Raw genomic sequence first — 27,205 nt, forward strand, 5'->3', positions numbered from 1 at the left:
ATGTTACCCATCCACCAATCCTCCTCTGTTAGATCACTTTCCGTACTCAGCCTCCCACAACATTTGCAGTTTTGGAGATACTCTGACTGAATCACATATCCATAAAGATTTAGCTCTTGTCAAACTTGATTAAATCCTTTCTGCTGCCCTTTTAGTTCTCGCTTCTAACACATTAAATTTGAGGACAATTTGCTCACTTGTTGAATATTTCCTTCCTGTTAAATTGAGTCATGACAAAGTCTAAATGTGAAACCTAATTTTGTTATTAAATGAATAAATTAGGTTTTCAGGTTGGTTAGCAGTGCACAACTTCACTTATTGCTTGTAATCCTCAATATTTCAGAGCTTCAGGAAAAAATATGTTTATTATTTTTTTTTGTTCAGCGTAAGTTTTGTAGCTTGTGAGACTTAACCTACTTATTTTCTGTATGTGTTATGAAACAGTGTGTTCTAGGTAAGTCATGCTGACCTCTATTTTGTCAGACCCTCTTGTTGACAGAACAGTTGCATTATGTAACTAATGCACCGCAGGATGACACCGTGCAGTGATGAGAAAAGGGAAAAAAACCTTTAGAAAACACGCATTATTAGGCTCTACAAAGGGGGGAGGGGGATGCACTTGAAAGGATTCCCAGTATAAATCTTCACAAACAGATACCAAACATGATTGTTATCCCAGACTTTAGTCACGTGAGCGAAAACTTGGCCAAATGGGAAGGCGAGTCTCTGTAGTACGCTTCCGACCGCCATTACAATATTACAATGCCTTGTAGACTGGACCGTGGTGCGTGGAAAAAAAAAGAAAAAAAATCTTCAGCGCCTCGCGTAAAAAAAACCCACACAGAAACCCACACGCAGACACAGAGAGAGGGCGACACATTCAGCCTGCGCGCACGCCCATCCAGCAGTATAATAACGCGCTCTGACAGATAAACAATGAGGAAGGAGCCGCTGCGGTTGAGGAAATCATGCACATGTTGGAGGATTTAAATCAACAGTCGCACCGTTTCTCGACAAACACGCGGAGGATGCGCGCTTTGTGTACGCGCGCGCGACAGAGAGAGCGATCTGCAGCCATGCAACATAATCTTTATTTCAGAATCGGCGCCAGACGAGGAGGGTCACTATTCTATTGAAGTGTGCACATTTACGCACAACAAACCTATCTGACATTTTTTGTTTTTTCTTTCTTTCTCAAAGACTGGGGCTTTTGTGGTTTTGAAAGGACGTTTCGTAATGATATAAAACTGAAAGGAAGGAAGGATTTTTTCAAACCTCCGTCTACAGCAGTCGCCTGCTTCTCTTTTTCCTGGTTGGTGGAGTGTCAGAATAGTTTTTTTTCTCTCTTTCGTCTTGCCTGAATGGTTTGACTCATGATTCTGGTGTGTTATTGCTGGGAACCAGTTTGACTTTGTCCACCAGGAGCCACGCAGAGCAAAGAAGGGGGGGTGGATTTCTTTCTTTCTCGATTCTTTTCCTTCTTTCTTTTTTTTTTTTTCTTTTAAAAACCCATCGGGATCGTTTGGTTCAGGAGCATCAGAGGGATTAAACACTCCAACGCGCAGCGCCCTGTTTGTGCTCGCCAGACTGGCTCACATTGTGAGAGGAACGGCTGTGGCAAGAGAAAGAAGAGCTATAAATAGCGCATGCAATTCTCGAAAACTATCACAAGTGGTGCATCAGCTTTAGGAGCACACGGAATCAGATATCCTGCGTTGCAATCGCCTCTTTTTTTATTGAGTTGATCTTTTTTCTCTCTCTCTGTTTCTATTTAAAGTTTTGACGGGTAGAAAAATCTACATATTTGGGTCGTTTCTGAGGAAAGGAGGAGAAAAGGAGTGGTTTTCTCATGGATCGGGTTGATTTTAATGATGAAACGACGCGCGGAAAGACTGATCTGGAGACAAGCTGATTTCCCCCTGCGCGTGGATTGAAATGGATGTATTATATGACAGCGATCGCTTTTGGAATCGCCTGACCTGGATTGTAACAATGTTGTGATCTCTCCCCCCCTTTTTTCCTCATCTCTCCCCCCCTCTCTCTCTCTTTCTGTCCTCGCTCTTTCAACACACGCTTGGATTTATACGCGCAGGGCTTTATGGATGCATTGTGCGCTTCGTTTTGAATACGCCCATTCTCTCATACCGACCGACCCGTATCTATTACCCGCAGCTCTTCTAAGACTCATACAAGGGAACCGATTTGTCAGCCCTGATCGGTGTTTGGAAACCGATGTAAGGATTTCGACATGCCCTGCGCTGGCGACCCCAAAGGCGGACGATTATGACTGCAACGGCGAATTGGGCGGCTAACGGGGCAAGCCTTGAGGACTGCCACTCCAACATCTTCTCTCTGGTAGGGTATCAATAAATCATCAATCGGCCAGCTATGATAGACAGGTCATAAGATCGTGGGAGGCACGCTTATGTGTGCGCCTGACGCACAAAGGTGAACCAATTGGCACATGCAAACCTTAGCATTTCACCCTTTAATCTTATAGATTGCTTATTTTCATGCAATCTAAAAAAAAAAAAATTTATAAAAAAAACAAAAACAAATTAAGATAATCAGTCGTTTTTTTCATGCAATTTGCAGCATCATTGTATTTCCAAGCTGATATTAAACAGTGACTTCCTTTATCCATATTTCCATATTGTTGAAATATTTTTGCAAAATAAGTCATTTGAAAAAGGTAAAGCATCTATTTGATACCTTACAACTATATAAGTAAATTCATATGTGTAAGATGCCCTGCCTCCAGTGGGACATGAAGGAGCACTGTAAAGAATTCATAAAAAAAAAAAAGTTCAAAATCTTGACAAAAACAAGCGTAGAACGGAAGCCACACTTTCAGTTATACTGAAAAAGAAGAAAAAAAAAGTGGACTCCTTACATGCAGTGTCATGTTTTTCTTTTCCGTTTTTCTTTTTTTTTTTTTGCAGAACTCACTGGTTTTGAGGTTGCAGGAGACAAGAGTTGCATGCTTTTCACAGTTTTATTTTTTTCCTCCTGCAATCAGTGAGTTAACTGTCTTACCACAGTAAGCAGCCAAGTGGAAAGGCATGCAGGAGACTGATCTCAGGCTGCTGAGAACCACAACAACATAGGGGTCCTGAGGGCTTTTCAGGTGGTGGTGCAGGTTGTGAACCAGCAGTGGATTCTGTTACGCTGCACTAAATATGATCCCAGAGATATTTAAATACATCTGAGGGAATGTTGGTAAATAGAAGCAGACGCTTTCTTTGAATTGTGAGCCTTGCTCAGAGCTTTATATTTAGAATAAGGAAAAAAATGACTTTGAGGAGAGATTTCAAGTAATGCCATTATCTCTGTAGAGGCATCTTCAATGAATTCCCCTGCACTGATTCTAATGTTCCTGCAGTATTATGCATCTTACATTTTCCCAGCTTGACACAACAGAATATAGTGATTGTGTCCGTGTCACCGTCTCATCTGGGGCTATTCCCTTTTGTGGAAAAAAATGCTTTCATTCACTCACTGCAGCTTTATTGGCCATCATGAACATCCCTTTCAAACTGAGGGTGAAAGAGACCATCAATCAGCCGGCTTGTTGAGAATATTTATGACTGGCAAGTGCCTCAGTGGTTACTAACTGCCGGGGATTCCTTCAGGGGAGTCCAAGACAGGACTAAACAGTAAAGCACAAACCATGTGTTCTGGTTTGATGGTAAAACATGGAAGGTAGCAGTAATTGAACATGCATCTTGATGTTGACACAGCAAGGGTTTATTAGCATAGCCTGCATCAGTGTTTAAAGAAGATTTTTTTTTGCTTATAAACAGTGTTACATCCTCACCTTAAGGATGAAAATAGAAGCAAAACTGTTTCCTTTTTTACATTGTTATAAGATGACCAACTGAGTAGTTTATGATAAACAGCTTTACACCTTTTCCAGTCATAATATCCTGGAGGCTTTGTTTTTCAGCTGCATTTAACCTCTAAATTAGCATCAATTTTTTTGAAATGATCTTTAGCATACCTTTATTTTATTTTAATTTGATCATAGAATGAAAACAGTAATACCCAGTAAGAATATTGCTTAAATTACATTAGCACACGACAACATTCAGAATATGTTAATCAAATGTGAGCTTAATAATTATTTATGAACATTCAATGCTTCAGATTCTGATCTATGAGTTTTTAACTTTAAAGATTTCACTTTTTGGCCTCCATAAGACCTAATGAAACACAATTAAGGAGTTTACTAAACAATAAAACAGTTTACATTATAATTTTCTTAAAATCTTTTATTGGCAGTTGTGATAATACATTTAGTTTTTCTATAACCATAAGTATTTCCAACTATTTGTAGCAGCAGGTTAATAATGTTGCATTTTATTTTCTATATGGTTTCTAAAGTGTATTATGTCTCAGTCATTTCATTTATCACCATCTTTGTCTGAAAATATCATCACACACAGGTTTTGTCAGATAAAATCACAGACCTGAAAAGCTGGATAATCACTACTAAACATTTAAGACTGATATGCATTTTTATCTTAGGGGTGTTTACATTTTTTGAACCTTTGACTATAGGGCTGGTATATTGCTTCAGATACGTATGGAGTCCATGACTTTAAACATGGCTTGATAGTATTTTCCAGCAGCACATTATAGTAGCATAGAAGGACTGTTAAGTAATGTTGGTGAAGATTCTCAGTCATCCAGGTCATAGACATTCCAAAAAAAGTAAAAAAACAATCCACTGGACTTTGTTTCCAAGTTTTTAAATTTTTAACTTTAACTATTATTATTTTATTAATGCAGACATTCTAACAGTATTTTAAGCAAACTTGATACTGTCTTAATTTAGTATCTTATTATCACTATACTTTTTTTAGACTTAGACAAACTTTATTTGATGCGTACAGCTTTTCATCAGTGAATGAGCAGCTTACAGCAGTGAAATTAACATTTGCATTTTTTAAAGTGCGGCAGTGATCAGAAGTTTTTGCGCATTTGTTGTTTGTAAGGAAAACATTTACAGGTTTTGACTACACAACACAACTGTCAACATCAAATTGGAAGTTTGTGGTTGAAAGAAGGAAGCATTTCAATTTTGTTTGACAAGTGGGATATACTTTGTCCATTTTATGCTAGATAAATAACAAAATCTGCTAATAAAGTAGAATTTATTTTCCACTTATAAAACTGAAACATTGCAGATGTGATCCCTATTTTGTTTTTCTGACTCTAAGGAGTAGAGCTTTCACAGAGGGGATCTTTTAACGTACTATTTTTACTATAATATTTAACTCCACATAGACATGAAGTACATAACTGGATAGTATCCAGTTTCACATTTCACAGCAGGAGGAACTGATATAAGTAATAATATGCTTTGGTGTAAAAGCTATAAAACAAGTTATTCTTATACACATTGTTTGAGGAATCACAATAAAGGAGTTTGCAATTAAAAATTCAAAACATATTAACATTATAGTCTTGGAAGCTTATTATTATTACCATGGAGCCATTTGATGTATAATTCATAGCTTTAGATCAGAGTTAAATTATTTAATAGTATAACAGTTAAACATCTGGGTGATGTTAATCTTCAGTAAACATTTTGCTTCTATTTTATGGCCCGCTGGGGAAAAAATATGCTAATAAGAAGTTAGATCTCACATAAGAGTAATAAATGATAAGGTGGGAAACATCCTAACCTTTTCCTGTAGGTCATGAAGGCTGCACTCTAGGATAAAGGTCGTACGGCAAACTTAAACGCTCTGCTCTGACAGGCTGTTAAACAACATTCCAGCGTGCATTAACCTTGTCCCTCACACTGATCTGCAACCCACAACAGTAGAAAAAAAGAAAAACAATAGCTTACTAGAAAACATAAGTGCCCATACTGTGGGGACTTTATGGGGGTAACAGCAGATTACTGTCAAGGCTGGTGTAAGATGCTCAGGATCGCCTGCAATCACACAACCCACAGAACAACTGTCTTGTGTGCTGGTGATCAACCATCTGTGACAGAAAGCAAACTAGACCCTTGTAAGTGGGAGAAAAGAGTCGGGGCTGGTGAGCTGATGTGTCAGTGAAGGAGGGGAAAAAGGGTGGAGGAGGTTTTTCAGTGAGAGGCTGAAGGACTGCTGCAGAATCTGTTTTCATTTTAGGAAAGTATTATGACTGATGTGCATTTCCTGACTGCAAGCCTCAGCCTATTTGAGCAAGAAACTGAGAGTGAAAGAACGAGACGGAGCATGAGAGAAAATTAAAGAAGGAGACGGCAATGAAGGAGAGAGAGGCAGTGAAAACAAACATCTTTCTGTGGACTGGGCAGGTTTCCTTTAAACACTGACTTCCAGCCAGATCATGAAAGCCAAGGAGAAGACAGTTAAAGGCCACACAACACAGGAAGCCCCAGTGTGTGTGTGTGTGTGTGTGTATGTGTGTTTATACTGAGCGCACTGTAAACCATGCAGACTCGGGAGACAAACTTCAAACAGCCATCGTATTATACACACACGGACGCATTCACAAACACAAGTAGCTAAGAGAGGGAAAAATCCCAGTTCCCACACACATATACCACTCGTTTTATCGCCAGTGTTTAGGGCTGTGAATACAACCATGCATCCCAGCAATGGAGATTTGTGCAAACAGTGGTAAAATACAGAAACCTTAATTAAGGGACTTCTCCTGTCCTCTCAACAGAGGTGCGTGGAGTGCAGCACTGGTAATTAAGTGTCCTCATGTAGAGGTCTAATGTGATCAACTAGGAGGTGCTCATTAGCCCTACTGTATCCCATCAGAGATTCTTGCTTGTATAACCATGATGCTACTCTCTGGTGAGGAAATAAAGTGCTCAAAGATGAGGCTGGAGGAGATAGCTGCAGCGCTGTGATTTATGGCAGGTGAGTGGCCGTGGCTTGTAAGGAGAAGCAGGTAATCAGGAGTGGTGCCTTTTTAATACATCCTGTTTGCATTTGGTCGTTATTAATGGAGGTGGAGGGTGCAGGGATGCTTATGGATGAGAATGAGGCAGTGCTCGGATGGAGTGTTTGCTGAGCTGATAAATAAAGAGGAGTTAATGTTAACCTATGAAACATTAGAAATCTAGTTCTGTATGTGCTGATGTGATAAAAGCTTTTTTTTTTACACTTAAAATTATGAATACACTCATAAAGCTGTTTACCCTCCAGATTGGATCATAAAACATTTTAGTCAGAAAATACATTTTATGTATAAACACACACAAAAAACAGTTATTTATCTTCAGAGAGAATTAGATTGGTCAGTTGTGCTTTTTAGATTATTAGTTAAAGTATTTTAGTACTTAATTGTGACCATGAGAGCTAAAGTCTGGAAGTAGACATTTTAGGAAAAAGTTCTTAACAGGCAAATAGAAATTAAGCAAAGTTATCAGGAATCAAATAACCACAATTTCTTACCCGAGACCAAAACATGAAAATCACTACAGGTAAATTGATTCATCAAGTAAAAATGTCCAATGTGTGTTTTTTTTTTTTTTACCTGGAAAAAGTCAGGAATGAACCAAACCAATTTGTAAAGATTACATAAGGACCAGAAGTTGCTATAAAAAAGTAAAGGAAAGGGAGAACCCTACACAAATGTGTCAACATGAACGAATTGACCAGCAATAGACAAAATTGCAGTTCTAATTTTTGATCAATTGGTTTAATAAAATAAAATGAATTATTATTTTTTTTTTAATGAGCCAGTTCACAACTAAAGTCTTTAAAGTGAACAATGCATGAAAAGAACCACGTCCAATTAAAATCCTGCTAATTGTGATTACAACCATATTTCCACCCGTTATGACAGGCATAATTAGCCATGCTTGTTATGCTTTCAGACTCCAGCTCAGTTTTCCACTTTAACTTTTAAAACCCTCTTGTTTAAATATCGTCTACTCCTGTCTCAATTTCATAAATGTATGCAAGCTACTTTCTACCAATGCTTTTGTTAAAGTAATATGAAAATGAATGTACGGAATAATGATGAAATCGTAAAATTTATCTCTCAGATCTCACATTTAAAGGTATGGTGAAGGATTTTCTTTTTCCAAGTGGATCATCAAAATAAGTGGTCCTCCTAATTGTCAATCATTCTGGTGATATGTTTACGTAAGGCCGTCCTTGGAAAGTAAGCTTGTATGAGCAATGCAAACAGTAACTTTTAACGGAGCGTGCACGAGGAGAAATGGGCTCGTAATGCTCTTGCATGCATTTAATAACCATTCCCTCTCGGAGCACAGGGTTGTGCATGTGCGTTTTTTTTTTAAAGTGAGGGCGGGTCTTTTCAAAGATTCGCAAAAATCCTCCACTTTACCTTTAACAATGCATTCTTTTACAAAGATATTGCATTTCACCATCTCCATTCAGTTGATGTAATATATGAGGGTTACTCTGATCCATCGAAAATAATTCAGAGCCACCTGCAAACAGATATTTTTCACTAGAGTCATATCACAAACTTTTTTATTTTGATAGTTAATTTAGGAAAATAACCTAGTAGGTTATTAAAGATAGTCTGTAATTGTTTCCTGTTCAATAAAACATGTCCAGAGGAAGCCAGGCTCTATTTTACACAAGAAAAAGACAATCATTATATTGCATAGAAGATAAACATCCCTGTGGGTACAGTTTAATGTTTGTTTTGGGAAAAAAATAGGATTATAATTTCTAGCGGACATTTGAGAATTTGCAGTTTATGGCTGTCCATCGGATGGCCGCATCCCTCACGCTGCAGACAAACTCTTTTGAGATCAGAATAATTTCATAGTTCCCATGCATCAATAAATCTAGTTTTGGGAAATCACAGAAAGATTATAGTAGCCATTGTTCAGTCGTAGTCGTAGTTGTAGGATTACTGCTAAATTAAGGTCATTAGGTTGCACTTATTTCTAATGTTTATAGGGAATTATAATATATTCTTTTTTATTTGTTTTTCGAATTGGGTTTGACACAAGTTAAAAAAACCTTTATCTCTTCTAGAGATGAGGAAGTGATCCTGAAACATCATCTAGCACCAAACATTAGGCTAAGAATAGACTACTCTGAGCCATGACAAGCTACAGAGAAATGGCCATTAATATTACTTTAGAAATATCTATTTTACATATTTACAGTTTCATTTATAAATCCTGTAATACAGAGTAAAACTGCTTAGTCTGAAGGGGTGTATATTTAACTTAAGATATTCAGGCTGAATATAATCAGTTACGCAACTGCTGTATTTTATTATGGTGTGTGTGCTTAGTGCTAAGTAAGGAAAATTAATTTATATGTCAAGACACCTTTTTTTATGTACTTTAACAGTTCCTTTTTCTCATGCCCAATTAATCTCTAAGGCAAACTGCTTTCATCAATTACAATTTAAAATGTCCTGTTTTTAGCTTGTTGTTTATCAGTTGCATTCAGGTCAGAGCAAAGTAACAGTGGGGAAAAGGTGCATAAAGCTAAAAAAAAAAAAACCCTTGTTCCTGAGAATGGAGTCAATTTGTTCATCTAATATGATGTCGCTGGAGCATCCCATGAGATCGTTCTCATTTATTTTATACATGTGCTTATGGGTATAGGCCACCCAAGGCTGAGAGACAGTCCTGCAGCGAGAGCGATGAAACAGATGCACCAATCCTCTTTCGACATGCCTGTCTCCAAGCTCAACTGCTGACCATACACTGTTTGAAAATTTTCCTTTTTTTTAAAATCTGCATCTCTAATTGGAAACCATGCTGAGGTGTAGTTACAGGTACATGAGAAATGGAGAAGTAATGACGCCTTCTCAGTCAGAAGAACAGAGGAGGAAGGGGGTTACCCCCCTCTATTTAATGCTTCAAAAGACACTGTTAAGTCTTTGGTGTTGAAAAACGGTTCAAAATATAGAGAAAGAATGATCTGAGTAAAAACATGAATATTTACAATGATTTTTTTTCTGTAGAAGAATGGATGAAATTAAACCATTCATGGCTAAATTTACTATATTTTTCAGCATGTTGGATCAATATTTCCTCAACATTAAAGTGTGAAGGTCAAATAAAAGGTTTTTAACAACTGAAAAAAAAATCAGCTCAAACTCTTGCTTTACTAATACATCCCATTATAAATACAGCTTTTCTTGCATATATGATGTTTATCGTATGTCATATGATGACCATCTCAAAGCCAAAAGCCAAATAATTTTCAATTTCATTTTATTTTGAAGGTCAAAAAACATCTTCCTCACTACAAAGAGATGTTTTCTTGTTATTAACATTTTCAGTTGTGACTATAAAAAAACAATATTCTCTGCCTGTCTAATGTAAACCCTGGAGAACTTGGGTCACTTTAATCAATTTTAGAATAAAATCGGAATTAAAAAGTACAACTAATTGTTATTGTTTTAATCAGAGATACCAACATGCTTACCATATTTTAGTTAAAGTAAATTATTTTTAACCAGGGGTTTTCTCCCTCTCCAATAAATAAATGTACATCAATTAACGGGAGATGTTTTCTAATTTTTTCCTTGAGATTATGCTCCTGCATTTAAATAAAAATGTATATATTCTTTTTAGATGTCCTCACTAGAGGTATTATTACAACAAAATAATTAGCTTCAGTATCTATATAATCATTATACACTGTAAATCCAAGAATTTAAATAAGTTGTTTCTCTGTTTTAAGTGTATTTACCTGTGAAATCTACAGTGATGTTGAGTAAGATGACTTTGAGGTAATGTTACCGTCAAGGTGACTAAAGGTACTGGCTTCCAAGGCAGCATATTTGTCTTCTGCAGAATGCCCCGCAGAGCATCTCCATCTGGTTGATTCACACTAAACAATCCAGCCCCTATACCCAGACTTTGCCTCACCTTGAGTATGTATGAGGCACCTCCCACTAATCTGCCTCTGTCACTGCTGTGGGAATTCCTTGTCATTGCATTGGGGAAACAACTCAACAGTATAAACACTCTGTAAGTCTGAGGGGAAAAAAATGGGCATAGAGGCTGCTATAAGAAAATGATTTGTGAGTCAGTCAGCCTCGTTGTGGGTCAGAGAAACAGGGTGGAGTTAAAGCTGGAAACAGGAAGACCAGGATCTTCTCACTTCTGTTTTTACAATACATCTCTTTTCTAGTAAATTCTCCCGAGTGTAGTCATGGATCTTATCTGAGCAGCAGGCTTGTCAGAGCCCTGCCACAGAGGTGAAGAACAGTTCAAAGGCGGAGCGGGAGCGAGGGAGGGAAGTCGGGGTGGGCAGGGGAACCACCGCTGGTCCCAGAGCTGGAATTGGGACAGGATGGTGCTTGTTTATTTATTTATTTATTTTTGAACATGGTGGCTTGAGTGTGAAATATGTAAGCCCTGCAGTACCAGCTGTGTTCTATTCTTAGTGCCTGCTGGTGTTTCAGCATGTGTGCCGGGCGACGGAAGGCTGTGTGTGAAACAAGGATTGGCAGCATTGGACCTGGAAGGGGTGCCATCAAATGCCTTTGATAAAGGAAAGTCAGCTTGTAGCTGAGGCATGCATAATAACCACATTAATATTGCTTGATTTGCTTTGTTCATTTAATGCTTAACTAAGGTTTTAATTTTAGCATCAAAATCATTCTTAATATTATTGGTTAAATATCACACAGTATTTTCAGTCCCATTTAGGATTTAAGAAACTGGGGGTTAAAAAAACCCCAAAACAAACAAATGTCCTATTTTTTTATGCTTGTCTTATACATGTTTTTGCATAATTGTTTGCAAAATATAACTTCTAGGTTATATTCTTAAACGTGAAATCCAGTATGGCTGTCTCATTTAAAAACATCAGATGTGTGCAGATTTGCACATTTAATGGTTTGCATGTCAATTTCTGTATCAGGGACATAGTAGCATAACACACATTAGTTTGTTGAACATGCTGCTAAAGTAGTTGATTTTATATGTTAGAGAAAATGCATTGGTTTAGGTTTGTATTACGAATAGTTTTGTGTCCTGATTACAAAGTTCCACTGATATCCCAGCAATAATACAGAAATGTGTGTGAATATCTTTTTTTTGTCCGATATTATCAGTTTTTTGTGTGCATGCATTCGCCGATTAATTGGTGCATTCAGCAACCAGGCCTTGAGATCATCTAAATTGCACACATTGCTGTTTCCTTTTTATGCCATATTCTGTTAAAATGTTTTCTTTAATTTGTTAATAGCTTTTTTAATTGAGACATTTGTTCACATGATGTTATTTTTATCATGTATATGGGGGAGGTGGAAGCAATATCTGTCTAAAGAATCGGCTCCAAAAAATCGGCAGCACATATTAGGGATTGGCCAAAATGATGTCAAAATAATCAGTATTATTCTTAAAATCACCTGTACCTAGAAATCCACTGATCTCTAGAATTTTTCCTAGAGCAACATGTATGTTTCTTACAGAGATCTATGATACAGTTGCATTGTGTTCATTTTAATTATGTTTAAGTCAAACACACTTAAAAAATGACTACTTCTTTTTTTGAGTGTGTCCTTTTATTTGCTTCTAGCCTTTTTTCAGTTTTTTCCCTCTAATGTTGCTGCTAATATTTAGCATATTTTATAACTGCCACATACTTGTCTACTTACTTTTTGTCATTCAATGCAGATACAATACAATATCTGAGGGGAAAACAATTAGTTAAGAATCCCTAAGTAGAATTTCATTAGGAGTAATTTGCAAATTAAAAGGTTAAAGTTATTTGCTATTATATAAACATTTGTCATCTATAGCTTTTTTTAAAAGCAATGATACATTTTAACTGAGTTTTTTTCTTTCGGGTGTTCTTGACTTACAGCTAATGAAAACTCAATACTAAAATTCAATAAAATAATATGTTATTTTAATTTAGTTACTATGTTATTGGAATGCAGTTATAGCCTACCAATTCATGTGGAAAACTGCTGATGTGACATTTGTCGAGCAGATAGTTGTTGACACCCTCTGCACTGAGATTAAGGAGCAAAGGATCATTGATACAGAAGCCAGAAGCTGCAGGGCTCCAATCATTTACATGGAAGGTTGAATGAATGGAAAATGTGTAGCAGAAAACGGTGCTGTAAATATGTTTTTTTTTTATTGCTTTTAACCAGAGCCATCGAAATTAATAGAAAACATTTAAGCATAGCGATCTGTGGGATATATTCTCCTCAGATTTACTAAGATGCACCTGTATATGTGTCTAAATGGTGCATTTAATGCATTCTTGTAAGATGTAATCTCTTTCAAAACGGTTGCAAAGTTAACTTATACATCTTTAGGTGTTGTTTCACTGGCTCTTGATCCAGTCTAAATCCTGAAACCCACTTGTACACTCAGTGGACTTAAGGAATCCTGTAACAAAATGTGTAAACCTGTGTATCTCTTCACCATCGAACAGGAGTAACTGTCTGCATCAGCCTTCTCCACTGACTGCCTGCATATTGGCAAGAAGGTTTTTTTTCCCTTTTTTCTTTTAACAAGAAGATACTGCCCCACTTGTAACTGGGCAAATATTTTCTGCAAGCCAGACAGCTTTGCCGATATCCTGGTTGGCTGGGATTCAACAGCAGTTAGAGCTCTCTCAGGTTAAAGGATGTCAGAGCAGCAGAACAAGAGGTGGAGAGATGGAGAAAACATTAACGTTTCCTGGTGTGGTGTTGCAAATTCTAATTATCGCGTGTTGATCTTCCATTGAAAGATTATCCACAACTGATCGGACGAGTGCTTGATGAGAACAAACACATTATGCACAGATTGTTGATTCACAAGCGTTTGTGTTGCATTGATTCTCTCTGCTCTGCCTAACGGCACTCTCTCCCATCGTGAATTAGACAGACGCTCATGATTTTTCAGATGCTAATGAAAATTTGTACAGCTCTATTTCAGTCCTGGCTTGCTTTAGAGGAGGAATGGACAGTGCAGGTCAATGGAGCGTCAGAGAGGTTTTGTGACTGAGTGAACTTGGACTTGTTAAGGTGATCTAAACACAGGTGTAGACAGGGTGGTCTTGGCAAAAAAAAAAAAATAAAAAAAATTTTTTGCAAATATTAAAGTACATACATGGAGTGATTGCTGGCATATCTGTGTTTCTCTGTCAGCAACTTTTAGCTTTAAAGCTCAGATTGGCAGCCACTCCCTGTTAGTAAGTAAACAAAAGATTTGAGACAGTAGTTGGGTGAGATACAAGTTGAAACTTGTTCAGGTGTGACCTGCATAGATATTGTCGGTCGGATCCAGGATATTCCCTGCATACATGCACAGGGTTATTTATTGTATTAGATATCTGGTGACAAAGGAAAGAAAAATAATTGTTTTTTTTTATTATAACAAAATTCTTGCAGCAGAGAAACAAAAATCAATGGAGGAAATTAGAAGCCCAATGAGACATTTTTCATTCTGCTTCTGCTCCATTTGCCCAGTTTCAAGAACAATCACACTAGCCGCTTCTTGTGGCCAATTCAGAATTCTCCATGCAGTGCTAATTGCACAATTATTGGACTAAAATTACCGGAGTAATTTTTAAACAGAAGTTAAGCAGTTCTCTAACTGCTCTCAGTTACTAATCCTGCTGTATGAAGCCCTAATCATCTGATAAATTTGAGCTCATGAATTCCAGTTGCAAGAGAACAAATTTAGCTTTTTGTTCTGTGCTGGAAAAGCTTAAACACATGCACATCAGGGTGATTTTAAAAGGGATATCATATGAAATGTTTCTACTGTAACCCTGGAGACTAAATTCTTGAAAATTGAGCTTACTGAATATGTACAGATGTTTTATGTTGCCTAGTAACTGTTTTTACTTCTCTTCTTTTTCTTTTTTTTTATGTCTTCCAGTTTTTATTTCTTTGTGTCTTTCTTTTTAGCTCGATAGATTACAATGACGTATTGTTGATGTTTATGTTACTAATCTAAGCTACTAACACCGCTCCAGTCTATTCCAGATGCTCCAGCTGTTTTTATTCTGCTAATAACTGTGGCATCTTATCGGTTCATTCACTTCTGTTCCACTGTCGCCTGCTTTTCTTTGTGTCAGGTGAGAAGTTGTGGTTTGGCGGAGGGCTTTTTGCCGTGTGATTGGCAGGTCTATCCGTCACTTAGCCCCTGGGACTCTTGCTTGCTCTAATTAGGTCGCTTGGCTTGCTCACCTCCCAGGGCTGGATGCTACAGCAGAGCACAGATCAAATGACAGACCCTTGTTTTGTTGGGGACATTTAAAGGTGGTGGCAGAAGGCAAAGGGAAGACATCTGTTTGGTGTTTGCAGCTCCCATGCACTAACCTCCTTCCCAAACACGTTCAATGCTTTTGGTCAGTTGTTTTCTGCCTCACAAGTGCAATAATGTGCATTGTTCTTGATTTGTGTTGCAAAATGCCAAAGGGGAGTACGACTCCTTGTGGGTTAATTTGATTTCAGTGGGTTAATTGATGAAAGGGAGGGAGGGAGTCGATGCGCGTTCTTATTTCTGCCACTGGCTGTTCTAATTGGTGACTTCTCACTGTTGGTAGCAAAGGCTTCAGTATGAACAGTCCTGTTTTTCTTCATTCCAAGGAAAATATTAACCATAAACTGGCAGCGACTGCATCAAAGATACAAAGGGAAGAACTTCAACTGAATCCCTTTGCTGCATAAAAGCAATCTGTACATGGTTTATTTTGTATTTCATTGTACCTGATCTTTCATAATAAAACAAACAGCTGATGTTAAGTTTGTGCTTCCAATGGACTTTACTATTTTTAGATGAAAACAAGCTCTGTATTACACATGCGGAATGCTTTATAAAAAAGAAAAACAAACAGTCTGGCTCACTTAACTGAGATAAAATTACAATGCTTGAGTTGTGGCAGCGCTGAAATGAGGAACAATAAAAATACTGAACAGAATATAATCTAAACATCAGGTATTCATAAAAAAATAAAATAGAATCATACCATTTAGGATGATAAGATTGCGTATGAAATAATTTTGATAAATCTTATCCTGCCCCAGATATCAGTAGGATCTCAAGCATCTAAACAGTTTAGACATAGATGAGAAAGTAATTACTTTTTTTTTTTTTTTTTTACATAGTAAATGATATGCTGGAGCCACAGTATGTAAAACTGCTGAGACAGGCGGGCTCTAAATAGGCTAAAGTGCCTTCTTTGTCAGGCTCTGAGGCTCTCATGTCGTTAGAAGTAGCACATCTACTGGGATGCAGTATTAACCACAAATCCACTCAGAGGTAAACTTGGTCACTTCAGCTGCATTTGATGTTGCATAGAGGCCCTAAGAAAGCTCAAACAGCCAACTTAGGAGTGGGCTTCACTGGTAATGCATTCTTAAAGTACGTGGTACTTACCTTTTGCACACGTACACTTACCTTTTGCAGGTATTGACAAAGAAAATGTAAACAAAAATGCTTGGCATAATGTGACTCATTTTTGTCAGAATATAAAAGAAATTGGCTTTTAGTTTTAATTCTTTTTAAATAATAGCTGTGAAGTTTTTAAAAATTTGATAGAACATAACTATGACAAGCTAATATTAGCTTGTTGTTTAGCCTATAGTCAGCTGTTTAAGAAAGACATATTACCTTTAGACGTTTACGTTAATAAGAGTTATGTTTGCAACACTTCCTTTTTTTACACTCTATGTCTGTGTTTTTTTTTCTTGTTTTTTTTTATTTATATTTCCAAACTTTAGGATCTGCCTTTCTTCTTAGGTAGGGACATATACAGGATATACTGGGTTCTAAAATTTAAGGCCAGATGTTATTACCAGGTGGTATTAAGAATCTGAAGTTCCTCCAAATATTCCTTATTTTACAAATTTTGTTCACTTCAAAATATGAAGCCGATTAATGGGAGTAAGTGTGATATATGCTTTATTCAAGTGCATGCCTCACCCATGTTCCAATTAATCTGCCTCACAGTTTGGAAAGAACTGTAAATAAGGAATGGGGCCAAGGGTGATGTATGCTTTATTCAAGTGCACAACCCCTCCCCCCCCCAAAAAAATAGAATAAATTAATTGCATACACCATTAAGGATAAATTGCATTCCTTAATTCATGCACAAGTTAACAAAGTACCCCATACAACCATTGAACAAACCGGTTATTTTAAACTGTGTTTAAACTCTTTGTAAAAACAACTAAGCAACTGATCTGGAACATTGTTAGTAGTGTTAAAACCTTTCTTTAGTGGTACTCTGTATATAACAATATATACTGTATACCTGTTGGATTAACATTCCCATTTAAAAGGCAGTGGCAAACTAACATTGGGTACAGTCAATGCCAAGTCTTGTCATTAGTAGAGGAATAAAAACAACAATAATTGTTTTTAAAAGGTAGAGTGCAGAAAATCAGCTGTTCTCGCCTTGCAGACTGCTTATCTCGACATCTAGTTGATTTTTCAGTTCTTTTAGGGTTGTCTGTACATATCAAAACATTATCGCTCCTTTATCAGGAAGTTATCCAAACTACATATCGCTGTGTGGAACACTGGGGTTTAGCTAAGCAATGATGGTATGTTTAAGGAAGTGTGAATTTCGGTGAAGTGTAAGTACCTCACATTTATGCATAAGGAGCATGCAAGCCAAGCTAACACATACATATACTTCTTGAGTTTTTCTTCATGTATGGCAAAAAATTAGGCTTCATCAACCCAATTATTTGGCGTTAAGCATTGTTCTCTCACAGAAGAACACTTATTAGTACAAATCTGAGCTTTGCTGACCTTTCTATGTAGTGTTAAGTGTGTTACAATTAGAAAGTGCATTGTTAATAAGTTGACTTTATCATCAATTTGTAATCTGATGTGCCTTTAGACCTGCCCTGGTTATACCCCATGTTCCACTTGATGGCAACTAGAGCAATCTTTAGTTCCCACCCTACGAAGGTTAATTAGCAAAATGATAAATGAAGGAATGCATTAACAGCAAATTGTAGAAAAATGAAGTCCTCTGCATAGTTGAATACAAATACAATTGTCTGAATCTTTAGTTGTTCTAAACCTCAAGTAACAAAGTTTCTCTTGCAGTGAAAAAACCCCAATCTGAAATATCTGCAGAAGCATCCCTAAAAGATGCCTTTCACTTATGTTTTTTCTCTATATATTACTGTGTTCAGTTTTAATGGGAAGAGTTCTTCTTCATTTGAAAATCATTGCAATGGGAAACATTTATGATTACTTGTAGGAGTATTTTCTCATCTTAATAACCACTTCCTGTATGAGGAACATGTGTCCGATTTAATGAACGGCTTTCATCTTTCTCTTCCATGACAGGCACATAGAGAACTGAGATCCAATCAATGTTAGGAAAACAAGATAAACCCATAACTTACATGGGAACCTTTTAAAACGTTTTAACACATGAAGCAAAAAATGTTGTCATGATTTGTAATGCAAGGAATGCGCTGGAAAATATTTGCTCTTTTTTAAGCCAACAAACATTCAGGGATTTTCGTCATCACTGATTTTGCTGCCAAAGACATAAAGAGAGGAGTAGAAGGAGGCAAAAAGAGAGCGAAGACGCTCCGTGCTGTATTCAATAGGCATCGGTGACAGCGAGAGAGCACAGAGAGATGAGAGGGAGAGTGAAGTCGAGAAAGATAATAGAGGTCAGGGTAAGGTCAAAGCTTCAGTCGGTATCGGCGATTGAAGGAAAAAGCTCTTGTTTTTGGTTCTGCACTCAATCAGAGATTGAACCGGTGGACCCGTTGAACACGGGGCTTGGAGCAGTTCAGGTTTTATTGACAGAGAAACAAAATCCACCATCTTCTTTTTCTCCTCCTTTTCATGCCTGCAGTATTGTTTTCAGCATGCAGAGATGGGTCTTTGATTTCTTTCACGCTAAACAGCTACAACCGCTGAGCTGCAATCTTGAAGAACCTACAGCTCAATCATTGATGAACTGATGCTAGACAAACATTTTTTGTATAGTTAACTCTATATAAGTCATCCTTTACATTATAACTTCTTTGGAATTTCTTTGTATTTACCATAATTACTACAAACAATCCTCTTTAATAAGTTTCTAGATTATCTTTAATGCTCCAAATTAAATAAATTAAGCTTGTTTCTGTTCATTATATTTTGATTAGGGCTATCTTCATCTGTTACTTAAGCAGACTCAGTGGTTGAATTTACATTCCTGACAGGTTTTCTCTTATGTGTTACAAGTGATAATGTTTTCAAACTAAATATGATAATTAGCTGTTTGTTATTGGATCATTCCTGGCTGACATTTAGTCCTGCACACACATGCAGACTGGAAACACTCAGCCACAGTGCTTTGCAAAAGTAATCACACTCCTTATAGTTTTTAAATTTTTTTTCACCACATCACAACACATTTAGAATAATAAGTAAATAAAAAAAAAACTTAACATAATTTTAGAGGATTTTATTGTTGAGTTTAAGTCTTAATCCAAACTTTCAAAGTGGAAGGAACAGACTGTTAATTGTGTTTGGCTGTGGAACATTGGTCTGGAACATTCTAAGCTTTGATCTAAGGCATTGTATTATAGCTTCGACTCTTTGTTTGTTTGTTTGCTTTCCTGCTAAAAAGTAAACATCTGGTTCACTCATTTGCAGCCTCTCAGTGCTTCTCTTACAAGTTTTTCCTGTATTCAGTGCCATTAATCACTGCTGAAAGAAAAGGAAACCCCACAGCATAATGCTGCTTTCACCATGTTTCACAGTGGAGATGGTGATTTACAGTCATCATTTTCTCCAATATATCCCATTCTGCAAGTAGAATGAAATGCTAATATTCTTGTCTAGATAGCTTTTATCTTAAACTTCACATTTGCTATGTCCACTTCATGGCTTACAGCAAACTGCAAGAAGGTTTCTTATGCTTTTTATTTCCTCTTACTTTAACAAAGGATTTTTTTGTTTGATACTCAGATTTCAGAAAATGTCTTTACCCCCCCTCTTTTTAGATGATAGAATAAGAATCACATTTATGAGCTTTTCCTATGTGATACATTTTTTTTCCCGTGATACTATTTTAAACCTTTTCACAACTGTATTTCTGACCTGTTTGTTGTGTTCCTTAGTATTCCTGATGCTGTTTGATTACAGATGCACCCTAATAAACCTCTAAGCCCTGCACAGAGCAGCTTGATTCATCCATCCATTTTCCATCATGTTTATCCCAAGCGGGGTTGAGAGTCAGGTCACCAGTCCATCACAGGGCAGCTTGATTCATACTGAGTTTATTTTTAATGTAGATAGCCTTTAAACACCTTTACTGTAACAAAATGTGTTGAACAGTTGCAAACTTTCAGAAGTGCAAATCAGGTTTATAGCTGCTGTCTCTCATCGTCTCTGGAGATCAGCTGGAAAATATCTTTGCAACCCCATCCATGCCTATATCTTTCGAGCACTTCTGTTCTGCACATTCTCACAGCTGCTTGGCGTGATGCAAGCGTGCTGCTTCTGTGTGACAGTGTCTGGATGCTTCCTACGAGCTTGTAACTGCAGCTCTTTTCCCTTTCTTGCAACCATGCCCCGGCTCATCCTTCACAGCGGTTCAGTGGTGTGTTAGGATAGTGTTTTCCACATGGCCAGTAAATACACAGCACCTGTGTTTGCACAGCCTCGGGCCACCAATTTAAGCAGGAAATATAAATTATCATATAAACTGTAAACTGTGAGTCCTTTTTTTTCCTGTGCACAAAAAAGGCAAAAATAAATCCCTTGACTGCACAAAAAAGAGTTTCTCATTGTTGTGTCACAGAAAGGAATAATTCATGAGGCTCGTTTCACATTCGTGTGATGAAAGGTTAATGATTCGCTATGATTATAAAACGTATCATATAGATTCTGCACGAGATATTTCATCCAGTTTGTAAGCTAATCATGATCTGTTATTCAGCTTAGGCGGTTTTAGTGAAACACTATTAATTAAGCATATTTGCCTTTTTCATGGAGGAATAGGATTGATGCATAATATTTATTAGCCTGCTAAAATATCTTATCAGCTTCCGACGGATGTTAGAATTGAGCTGAAACGAGCACAGCTCCCCTCTCATCTCTTCCAGCCTCCAGTAGAAAAAAAAATGTCTGTGAGATGAGTAATTCTCTGTCTTACATGTCCGGAGTGGCCCATTTATCAGTGTGTTCGAAGGAGGGCTTATTTTACTTTTTAACACAACTGGTGTTCCTTAGCTGTAAATATATTTCTGGGGGCCTTGTTCCCCCCCTGCCTGTCTCCGTCTTTGCATTCAGCGGCCAACAGACAGCTGCGCCAAACACTGGAGGAACTTTTGACATTGACTGGGAGTGACGAGGCAGTGCAAGCAGATGTCTTTCTCTTTGCTTTGGGACAAACAGCATCCTTGACCTTGTCGTGGCTAATTTTAGTGCTTGGCTTATCACTGTGCCAATGTTTATGTCTTTCATTACACACACTGTCATTACAGGAGGGATGTGCTTGTAATTATGGGTACACTCTGCTTTTAGGGTGCTTGTGGGTGTCATGCTCATGTCTAGCGCTCACCTTTAGGATGCTCCATTGAATCTGGATCTGTGCATTAGAACCATATTATCTGATGGTTCTCTTTTTTTTTTTTTTGCTCCTAAATTTACCTTATTAATATTCCTCTCCCCTTACAGTTAACTAACCTGTTTAACCTCCTTTCTTCTTTCACTCTACATGCCTAGTTTTTCTTTGAGCTGCTCCTTTCTACCTGTCCCAGTGTGAAAATGGGTCAGTATTTTTCTGTTCTCGGTTGTCGTTGGATGGCTCTGTGCCCAGGCCAGTGTGCCAAACATGGTCCTCACAGCTGGGTTAACACAGGGGAGAAGAGGAGGGCAGTGTAAAGTGTTGAGAGACCCCTGGCCCCCCACTCCTCTCTCTCTTCCTGCCTCAGCATGCCAAATCTCTTTTCTGTTCTGCAATGCCTTTTGTCAACAGAGCTCATTCATGCACACATCTAAACACAAAGACATAAACAAACATTGTCAACATTTCCTAAAGCATAAAAGCATCAAGGGTGTTTTTATGTTTATTATTTTTACAAAAAAATATTACATAGCTGTTTCTGGTTCTGGTAGAGCAACAAAAGAAACAGATGAGGTCAGATGTTTACTTACATGTTTATCATTCTCATTAAAGTCATATCAAGTTTAGAGTACTTTAATCACTTCTTAACACTTTGTGTACAAACTGGAATTGATATTTTTTCAATAATTCCAACTTTTCATATATACCAACTTTAGAGGAAATTTGTCTTCTACTCTTGATCGGATTAGTTGGTTTTTTTTATATGCTGCTTGCCTGTCACTGAACCATGGCATAGAATTAATGGCATAGTCTATAAATGTCTAATATTTGTTCACTACATTTCTACTGGATTGTAATTAGAAAAGGATTGAAGGATACACTGCCTTTAAGACATAACACTTTAACAATCCTTTACCTGTACCATAAATCATTTAATCACTAGCTAAGCCACAGTGACAGATTGTTTTGGGCATCTAAACAATTAGTTCTTAAATGTGGCAAGAATAACTGCAAACGTCCTGCAAAAGCTCTGTCTGCACGAATGAAGATTCAATTAATTTATTATGCTTAAATGTGTAAGTTGAGTATTTACATTTGCTTGGCTCTCAGTGGTTTGTGAAATATGCAAAAAACATTTAACATTGGAAGACTGTGGTGTCCCAGTAAAGGAACGGACCCAGTCCTGATGCAGCAAAACCCTTGCTTCCTGTACACTCACAGAAGTCAAGATGGTAGAGCATCAACAGATTCAACCATACATCCGTAATTCCTTAATTGTCAGACCTAAAGGCTGCCTCTGAATGTTAGTCTTCCTCTTTTGTCCATTATCTGATTTTGTCCAGTTCTTAATCACCTTACTCAAACCATTGCCCTCAGATACAATAAAAATGTTCAAGATATTTAAGTCTGACCCAGGATCCACTAGGTCATTAGCTTGTCATACACTGGAAGATGCTGGAAGATTTTGTCAAGTTTCTAAGTTGATGTGAGTGTTGTGTCAAAATGAGGGTGCCAACCAAGAAAAAGGCTCAAAATCTAAAATCAAATGAGAAAGCAAAATGCTTTTTGAAGAAAAGCTTTGCCGTAGCATCTCTCTTTGGTAGCATCACGCCAGGGGTTTTATTCAGTATTAGTGGAACTTATGCTTTCCTTTTGAATGTCCCCAACCTCAACTTTATGGAAATTTTTTTTAACCTTCCATAAAAACAAGTCTTCAATGAACACCAGGAAAGCAACTCCTTTAAATGAGTTCTCACAGGTTTTGATAGGAAGAGCCTTCAAATTATTATTATTATTATTATTATTTTATTTTTTTTTCCACACAATTATTTTTTTTCACACAATAAAGCCATTAAAGTTTTCCAGGACTTAGTCGATGGCAAAAGCCATGTGGTTTCTCTGCATTTTTCAAAGTGATATTTGAACCAATATTAAAGGATAATGTATGTATGCATATATGTTAGCCTGTATGTATAACTTTGACCATATATGTATTAGAGAATATCCAGATAAACCCTAAAGTTGTGAAAACAGTAGATATTCCTCCCACTTTAGAAGAGGAATCATTCAATTAGGTTTTTTAAAATTCAAAATTCATGCCTCTGACTAGAGCTTTAGGTAAGAGTAAATATTCCTTGGATCCATGTCTACTCAAAGCAATAAAAGCATCATTAAGACATAATGTTATTCTTGTTTCTTCTTCACTAATGACCAATGTGCTGGTTCTTTAGTAAAACTACTTATCTTTTTCTCTCATATCAATTTTATGCCGTACTATCTTTCCCGCTTATCTCTCTGCAGAGATTACACTATTTAGCATTTCCTAAGTGAAGTAATGCTGTTGTGAAGTTCTAAAATATTACCAGTAATACAATAAATGACCCCTAACATTTTAACCAACCTAGTAGATGAGAAACGGAGGAGAAGGAAAACCCTAAAGGCGTTTGTGGAGTTTGATCAGCATTTTTATCTGGAAATGATTATACAGATCAGGTCCAGGATTTATACACCGTTCTGTTCAATACCTGGTGACCAGAGGTGGGTAGAGTACCTGATTTTGGTAGAATTACAATGTTTCATCATATATTTACTCAAGTAAGGTCAAAAGTAGCAATCCAAAAAAGTACTCAAGTAAGTTAAAAAAGTAGTAAAAAAAAAGCTATTCAGTAACTGATTTACTTTTTAGTCATGATCATAACATCTGATGTAATATTTTTCAAATGGTAAAGTTAGACAACATTTTAAAGGTTTAGCTAATTTTGGTGTTTAAAAAATGTGTTTTTTATGGCTATTTAGAGTTCTACTTGAAATTTTGGGAAGGGTTGCTTTAAAAGAAATATTTAATTCAAGTTCAAAGCCATAGATCTTGATTTAATAACCAAAAAAAAAAAAAAAATTATGATGATTTATAATTAATAATAATCTGTCCTCGTATGTATATTTTCTCCCTATTAATGCTATTCTGCTATTTTTTTTTTTTCTGGTAGTCCAAATATACTCACATACGCACTGACCATATCAATAAAAAAAAAATAAAATCAAAGTTTTTGGCTTCTAAAAAGTATAATTTACTATGAACTCAGTACTTGATTAGGCCTTGGATTGCATTAAAAATAAAGTCCCGGCAGCAAGACGTATGTGTGATTAGCTTGTGTATCTGCTGAAGTGTAGTTGCTTCAATTGCTCTCTTTGCGACACCTCAAGGCAGCGGCCAGGGACAGCTCTCGACAAAGAACGAAATATACCATTCAAAATGCCACAAACCAGGCATCTATCCCACATCTACGACCGCCAACATCTGCTGGAACTACGGTCACAAAATAACAATAAATACGACCACTCTTGACCGTTTAAAAAGCTGCAGAGTGCTACAGACGGATGTAAACAAAACAACAGAGAGCTCACTAATCAGGCCAGGTTGAAGAAAAAGATGCACGAGACGGAGGAAGTGAGGCTGCAGAGGGGGGCTAATGGTGAAGCTAAGGAGGAATCCCCAGCGCTAACACAAAAGAGGCCATGAAAACTCTATATCAGTCTATCTCTGAGCTCCAATCTGCACACACACAGGGCGTGCAGAGACAACAACCTGATCCTGAATGTAGAGAAAACTAAGGAGATCATTGTTGATTTCAGGAAGAACCGACCAAACCACACTCCATTGCTCATCAACAGCTCAGCTGTAGAGGTGGTCAGCAGCACCAAATTCCTGGGGGTGCACATCACAGACAACCTCACCTGTGTATGTACCTCCTGCGGAGGATAAGGAGAGCACACCTGCCCCCACCCTCCACACACCTACCCCTCCACAGGACCTTCTACAGAAGCACAATAGAGAGCACTGTGTGGTGTGGAGGCTGCAGCGCCTCAGACTGGAAGAAAGTGAGGAGAGTAGTGAGAACTGCAGAGAAGATTATCAGGGCTCCTCTTCCCTCCATAGAAGACATTTCACCCCATTGCTGTGTGTCCTGATCCCTTAAAATTATAAATGACCCCTCACACCCCCACCATGGACTGTTCTCCCTGCTGCCCTTTTGGGAAGAGGCTTCAAAGCATCTGATGCAGGTCCAGCAAATTCCAAAACAGCTTCTTCCGCACTGCCATTAGACTGCTGAATGTCGAATAAAATGGGAAAGAAACAAAAAAGGAAAATGTTTCAAAAACTGTAAATCATACACCAGTCTTATGTTAACATTTGATGCTTATGTGTACATTTGATCATTATGTCTACATTTTATCACTGCTTCACTTTACAAATGGAAATGTCTTCAGAGCTGTGCTGAATTAAATTTCTTTTGTATACAGTCTGTTTACAAAATGACAATAAAGTTTGTCTTAGTCTAAAGTCTATGTATTGTTGGATCTGGCATTTTTCATCTTCCTCTTAGCAATGAACCATAGTTTCTCAATGGCAGTTGCCTGCAGCTCAAGCCCTTAAGGGCTACTCACCCGCAACTTTTGGGTGTATCCCTACTTGCCTCCTTGGCACGTAGGCAAGGTCGGGGGTATAATTCCATGAGGTTTCATACACACAAAGGATGGCCTTAAAATTGCATGCATGACTTTCCTTAAAAAGGTTGTGATCTATAAAAAAATTAAGGGAAAATGTGCATTCTTATTCCCACATTTGGAGACAGGGAAGCTGGCGACAGCAATGTTGAGGTGGAAAACCGAAGCTACATTGCATCATGATTGTTCTCAGACATTTTATTTTGCTGCATATAAAACTTTAATCATTGATTGACTTCATCATATGGATTGAAACCTGTAGTGTGATATTTATGCTTGCAATAGTGGGCCGTAACTACACAAACTGTAAGGTTTTATCTCATAAATAAAAGCAACTTAAATCTTAAATCAAATTCTGTTCTCTGGGATTCTTGGCAACATACTCATACCAGTGCAAAATTCCCCCACAGGTGCTAAACATTATTAAGTTTCTGCCTAAAGCCACCTTTAACTACAAAATAAATATGTGACCTGTAGGTCTGAGATATCACAGCCAGTGGTACTCTCAATAATGCTCACAGTCCTGGATGGTAATTGATAGTATGACCAGTCAACCCATCAGATCAGTTGTTATCAAACTTACTTGCGGGGTCCCCCTTTGGTTTTCAATAAAGTTCTCCCAAGCTTGCTTTTTAAAAATGTTATTTCATTAAATTTTATGTCCTGTCTGGTGGTGTAGCACTCAATTTGTTTTCAAGGAGAAGTCCAGCATAATTATTTTTACAAGTCATAGGAGCCAACAAGTCATTACAGCTTTCTCTGTAGTACTCCATTTGATATACATATATATTTAAAAAACTCTTTTTGGTATTAATTCAGATCGGAAAGATACAGAGACAAAAAACAAAAGGATAAAAAAAAAAGGGAGGTGAAATGTTAAAAGGGAGAGTTGGAGATAAGAATAGTGGAGAGAATAAAGGATAAATAGAAAACAGGATAACATCTAGGAACCTTCTTCTACACCCGCAGAGAGGGGAAAAACAACAACAGAGCTAACAGAAAAAGTATCACAGGCTCAAACAACCAGAAAAACTCAGTAAGAAAAAGAAAAATACACAGTGTTATTTAACGGCAGACGTATTAAGTGACAGCTGCAGCTAATTAAAGGGTTAATCTGTATATGTTTATTTGTAGACACCTGGAACCAAACATCTGTAGGTGTGTGTGTGAGTGTGATTGTAAATGTAAAGTTCCTTCATAGAAAATGCTCAATATTGGTTGAC

General features: G+C 37.3%; 1 protein-coding gene across 3 annotated transcripts in view; it reads left to right on the forward strand.

Moving 5' to 3' along the window:
* Positions 1 to 858: 858 nt before the first annotated feature.
* The window catches only part of med13l (mediator complex subunit 13-like), a 110,800-nt gene continuing 84,453 nt past the window's right edge, over positions 859 to 27,205 (forward strand). For all 3 annotated transcript variants that reach the window (XM_015392261.1, XM_015392254.1, XM_015392246.1), the window contains exon 1: positions 859 to 2,355. In XM_015392261.1, the coding sequence (XP_015247747.1) occupies positions 2,284 to 2,355 (72 nt within the window). In that variant the 5' untranslated portion in view covers positions 859 to 2,283. The remainder of the gene's footprint in view (positions 2,356 to 27,205) is intronic.

The sequence above is a fragment of the Cyprinodon variegatus genome, unplaced genomic scaffold, assembly GCF_000732505.1.
Source record: "Cyprinodon variegatus isolate N-32 unplaced genomic scaffold, C_variegatus-1.0 Scaffold23, whole genome shotgun sequence".
In the NCBI taxonomy this organism is placed as follows: domain Eukaryota; kingdom Metazoa; phylum Chordata; class Actinopteri; order Cyprinodontiformes; family Cyprinodontidae; genus Cyprinodon; species Cyprinodon variegatus.